The sequence below is a fragment of the Lolium rigidum genome, chromosome 2, assembly GCF_022539505.1.
Source record: "Lolium rigidum isolate FL_2022 chromosome 2, APGP_CSIRO_Lrig_0.1, whole genome shotgun sequence".
Lineage (NCBI taxonomy): Eukaryota > Viridiplantae > Streptophyta > Magnoliopsida > Poales > Poaceae > Lolium > Lolium rigidum.
The window spans coordinates 265,520,083-265,525,481 of record NC_061509.1 but is presented as its reverse complement, the minus strand read 5'-3'; the positions used below and the strand labels follow the sequence as shown (position 1 = coordinate 265,525,481).

Here is a 5,399-nt window from a genome sequence, read left to right as displayed (position 1 = left end):
TTGAATGTTTACTCGCTGCCATATTTTACTCAGATTGTTATTATCACTCATACTCATCCATATTACTTGTATCTCACTATCTCTTCGCCGAACTAGTGCACCTATTGTATTAGGTGTGTTGGGGACACAAGAGACTTCTTGCTTTGTGGTTGCAGGGTTGCATGAGAGGGATATCTTTGACCTCTTCCTCCCTGAGTTCGATAAACCTTGGGTGATCCACTTAAGGGAAAACTTGCTGCTGTTCTACAAACCTCTGCTCTTGGAGGCCCAACACTGTCTACAGGAAAAGGAGGGGGCGTAGACATCAATAAGCCGTGTCCGCGGTTATGGACGACTTGGAATTGTATAGCTCGATCATAGAACAACTTACATCTTTATGTTGCTGTTAATAATTTTCTAATAACTTGTGTAATAATATAACATTACTACAACGGTTACCTAATAAAACTTGTCAACCGTGTGAGTGCCCTTGTTGGTACTTCTTCGGGGAATGCATCGGTTGTGTTATGTTTGCAGAGTATAGAACTGTTAGTTTATGCGCTCTCTCACCTTCTGTGATAGACAAATGTTGTAGAGTGTCTCTATATGTTTTTAGTGCTTGCGCGCTGTCGCTTAACCCACCATATTGCCTATGATGTTCCTCTTGCGTTCTCTAAGTCCCCTGCGTACCTCAAGTACAAAGGACGGTAACGAATGCATATACGTCTTGAAATATTGTTAAGTACGAACCCGTACTTGTTGCTGCTTTGGGACATAACATGACATGTATGAAGACATGTTCGATGAAGACGACGTTAGCAAGGTTACCCTCCGGCTTGGCCTGGGCAGGGTTATGTACACCACTGGTTATCTTCAGGACTCTTAGTCCAATTTGTATCTTGTTCGTACTCGGACGTATTCGATCTTCTGTATGATTTGGATTTTTGTATTGTATATTTGTATCTTGACTCGTTGGAGTCGTTGTAATATATGTTTCTTGTGGGCTCTATTTTAAACCTGTTGTAATGTTACTGCTCAAGATAATTTCTCTGGCATCACGTGTGTGCTTCGTCGCGCACGTCGTATCGGAGTGCGTCTCTGAATCGATATCGTGCGGATTTTGGCGGAATCGCTAAAATCCTCGTGGTACCGGTTCCGGGCCGTCACAATAGCGGCTCCTACACCATGATAGGCTTTTCACTTTGTCGCTTCCTTTTCGCAATGAACAGTGTGTTTTTGTACCCTTTATGAATGGTTGTGTGCATCCGAGCTATGCAGAGATCGGTTGTATTATGTCAAACTTTTCAAGTAATAAAGTATCCTTTTTTGAAAAAAAAAGGAATTGAGCATCACAATTTTCTTAGATTGTTGTTTAGCATCTTCGATAGCTCCATCAGGAAGTGAGCAACATAAATCTAGACCACCATATTGAGAAGGTGATGAACCCCATTCAACAAGACAGGCACGTGAGATAGTGGCCTGGAGAAAATGCTCAATTTGCTCACAACAAGAAATTGAGGAGCTAGCTGGATGCGATTTTTAGCGGCGACACCCCCATAACCTTTTAGAGAGCCTTTAGGATCTCGAGTGGAGATGCTCTAATTAACTGTCTAAGTGGTACATACACGAAGCCTCCGATATCCACCGCGACGAATTCATGTCCACAGCTTACTGAGGTTGCCTCTTCTGTTGAATACAAGGTCCTCTAATCCCCCCTCTCACTTGTGAGTTGTAACTTTTTTCGATAAAGGAAATATATTAATATCAAAAGATACCAATTACACCCAGCCTCTGCAACAACGCACCACCATAATGGCACTACGGATGCACACAGCCAAAAGAAAAAAAAAACTAAGAAACAAAAGTCCCGCTACAGTATCTCGGGCCTAACAACAACAATACATCCACCGCCAAGACAACACCTGAAATACTGACTCTCCAAAAACGACGCCTTCAAGAAGGGAACAGTGCTCTAACACCGTCATCGCCCGATCAAAGATCTTAGGTTTTCACCCTGAAGATAGTCCCCGCTCTCAAAACAATGCCTCCAACAAGGTCATTGCCAGGCACAACCAGTTAAGGCCAGACCTTGGGTTTTCACCATGAAAGGTAGGACTCTGAACTTCACCTGTGTTGTCGCCCCCACATTCATACCGCTGCTGTGAAGCCGGAACACCAAGCCAGTTCCATCTCACCACCAAGATCCGACCACCATTGCTCTTCCACCAATCTTGACTTTCATGACCTTCTCCGCCAGCACCATGGAAAGAAAACAAGCTCCATGATATTAACAGCCAGCAGAGCTTCGAAGCGCTCCCTCTGAAACCAAATGGTCAGATAAAAAACATGGGTGCGCTCGACCGAAAACACCCAATACAGCAATCTTCAGACATTGATCGCACAATGAATTTCGCCGGCAGGGTCTTCCGGAACACGACAATCCAGCAAGCTATTATACATTCTAAAATTTTGATTAATTGCAAGTTTTAAACTGTTGTGAATTCAGTATATCATCAAAAGATATAATTCTCCTCTAAACATATCCAAACATATCATCATCTGTTGTCTTGTGTACTATATAAAGCTCAAAGTAGAGCTTAGCAGAAACAGAGCAGGTTTCATAGTACACGGTTGTTTCTCAAGCGCTAACTGTACAGCAATCCGACAGCCTAGCCTAGCCTAGCCTCTTCTTGACGACGCCCTCGACGCAGCCGACGAAGGCGAAGGTGCCGACGGCGAAGCAGACGACGTTGAACGCCTGCAGGGCGACCCACGTCGGCGTCCAGGCCCTGACCCGGCGCTGCACGCAGTACATCTGGACGGGGAGGTAGATGACGAGCGGCCAGAAGGTGAGCGCGCCCAGCAGGCCGAGCACCTCGTTGAAGTAGGGGAACACGACGGCCAGCGCCGTGGTGGTGGCCACGTACGCCGTCCGGAAGCACAGCCGCTGCAGGTTGAGCCCGTACCTCGGCAGCCCCGGCAGGAAACGCACGGGGTAGGTCTTGTTGACGAACGCGCTCTCCGGGAACCTCGCCGCGAACCACCTGTCCACCACCATGAATATCTGCTGGCTGTACATCTGCCGGCCGGAGCAATTCGATCGCCATGTTGTTCAGATTCAGAACAAGCAAAAGATTCAGAAGTTTCGGAAGCTTGATGAGAGTTGAGGAGGATTGGTTACCTGGTAGCCGCCTAGGATGTGGAGGATGATGCAGGCGTTGGCGAAGTCGACGAGCCAGTATGGCTCGTAGAAGCCGAAGCCGGTGAGGAGGTTCCCCGGCGCGGCGTTGCCGAAGGCGGCGTACCCGAAGCACCCGACGCAGAGGTAGAAGAACGTGGTGGCGAGGACAGCGACCACGTTCCCCCTGCGCATCGTCTCGCCCTCTGGCGGCGACGACCGCAGCGTGTCCTGGATCTCGAGGAGCACGATGGTGTACGGGTACGCGAACGCGATGTCGCCCACCGCCTGCGCCACCAGCCACGTCTTCTGCGCCGCGGTGGCCACGGGCACGCCGGCCACGCCGCCCTTGATCGCGCCGTCGCCTACGGTCTTGGCGAGGCCCAGGCCCAGGCCGATGGTGGCGTAGGTGAAGGACATGGCCGCCGCGACGGCGGACAGCCACGCCATGCTGTGGAAGTTGGGGATAAAGGACAGCACCAGCTGCGCCGCGCCGAAGAGCAGCATGAACATGTGCTGCTCGCCCGTGCCCGACCCGCAGCGCGCGGCGCCGCGCCCGTGGGCGTGGTAGCAGTTGGACTTCTTGATCGCGCTGCAACGACGATCGACCCCATCAGATTGAGGATTGACCAAAGTGCTACGAATTGTGTGTGGAATTAAAATGGTTACCCGAGGCAGGTGGCGGTGGTGATGGTGTAGGCGACGCCGATGCCGTAGAGGTAGAGGTACTGGAGGGTGCCGCAGACGTAGACGTGCTTCCGGCCGAGCAGCGCCCGGACGGCGTCCATGTAGGTGTAGTTCCTCCTCATCTTACCGGTCGACGAATCCTCCGAGCCACCACCGCCGGAAGCGGCGACGAGAGGGGACCTGTAGCAGTGGGTGAGGAGGACGGCGGAGACGTAGGTGACGCCCGCGAAGCAGAGCATGGCGATGGGGCCGGCGACCCAGCCCAGCTGCGCGACGCTCCAGGAGAGCGCCAGCACGCCGGCCCCGATGACGCCGGTGATGATGTGCGCCACGCACGTCCATAGGTTCCCCGTGCGCGCGGCGTGGCCGTCGTCGTCGAGCTCCGGAGCGGTGTCGAGGTCGAAGGGTTGGCTGTGGCCGCCCCGGCGCGACGGCGCCGCCATTGCTGACAATGTACGGGGGGAGTCGAGATGGAGGGACAGGCAGAGACTTCGGAGGTCAGAGTTTGACTGGAGACTGAGCAGGCTGGACACCTGATTGGCGTGTGGTTCGGACAAGCTGGATCGATCGTCCAGACCTGGAGCCCCGCCCCGCCCCGCCCCGCCCCGGTTTAAGCGCCCACCATGGACATCGACCTGCCGCCGGTCTGAACCACTCTGAGCCCGATAGTCTTCTTCACACGAGCCATTTTGTCTTCTTTCTTCTTTTGAAATACGCGACAACCTGCACAGCCTGTCCTACTACGAGTATTCCAGGGAAATACACTACAATTATTCAATATTCAGGAGATCACATCGCAGAGATTTTTGGCGATAATCGGATTGAATCAAGGCCAGAGAGGGTGTGAGGAGGCACATGCATGCTGCCAGATTTGCAGGACCGTTGCATTGCACGACAAGGAAGAAGACGTGTCTCCATCCATCATCACTTTCGGATTTCGTCGCATACGTGGATGATCGTATCCGATATAACTAACATGTTTCTACTTGTCAAATAATTCCAACTAAATAAGATCGGCGTGTACATCCCAACAATCTAGATGCCTGCGTATAGTTTCGTGAAAAACCGATATTTGTTGTGATCGATGTAAAAAAGACAAACATGTCTCACAAAAAACCTTTGTTTTAGCACCAAACTTTTATTTTTTTTACATAGCCCAAACGACAAGTAGATCTTTTATGGAAGGACTTTTATGAAGATGTATACATGAATATTTTGTTTGAATTTTTTAAAATGAATCAAAGGTCCATTCAAAATAAAGGAAGCATATGCATCCGAGAGCCAAAACATCACTCCCGAAAAAAAACTCGTTATTGTCTCCAAAATACAATAGTAGCAAGTTATTGTCTCGAGAGAAGTTCTACTAACAAGTAGCATCAACCTCACAACGAACAGATTTTTGAAATAACATATTGTAGATGCTAAGAATTGTTGTACATTCGAAGCGCTGGTACGTTCCGCTCCTCTCGCCCCCCGCGCGGGCGAGCAGGGGCGAACCCTAGCCGCCGCGCCTCCCAGCCCTCTCTTCCCCCTCCCTCTCTGCGCCGCCGCCGGC

The 5,399-nt window shown here is 50.8% G+C and overlaps 1 protein-coding gene across 1 annotated transcript; it reads right to left on the bottom strand.

Annotated features, from left to right (window-relative positions):
* Positions 1-2,611: 2,611 nt before the first annotated feature.
* Positions 2,612-4,408, bottom strand: LOC124688717 (probable amino acid permease 7). The gene is made up of 3 exons (XM_047222353.1): positions 3,827-4,408; positions 3,161-3,749; positions 2,612-3,058 (listed from the first exon to the last, which is right to left on the bottom strand). Exons 1-3 carry the CDS (start codon positions 4,285-4,287, stop codon positions 2,654-2,656), a joined length of 1,455 nt encoding a protein of 484 aa, XP_047078309.1. The 5' UTR covers positions 4,288-4,408; the 3' UTR covers positions 2,612-2,653.
* Between the last annotated feature and the right edge of the window lie 991 nt (positions 4,409-5,399).

Coding starts and splice junctions, on each gene's coding strand:
- LOC124688717 (XM_047222353.1), bottom strand. CDS start 4,287: ATGGCGGCGCCGTCGCGCCGGGGCGGCCACAGCCAACCCTTCGACCTC. Junction 3,750..3,826: donor ACCACCGCCACCTGCCTCGG/GTAACCATTTTA, acceptor TCGTCGTTGCAG/CGCGATCAAGAAGTCCAACT. Junction 3,059..3,160: donor ACATCCTAGGCGGCTACCAG/GTAACCAATCCT, acceptor TCCGGCCGGCAG/ATGTACAGCCAGCAGATATT.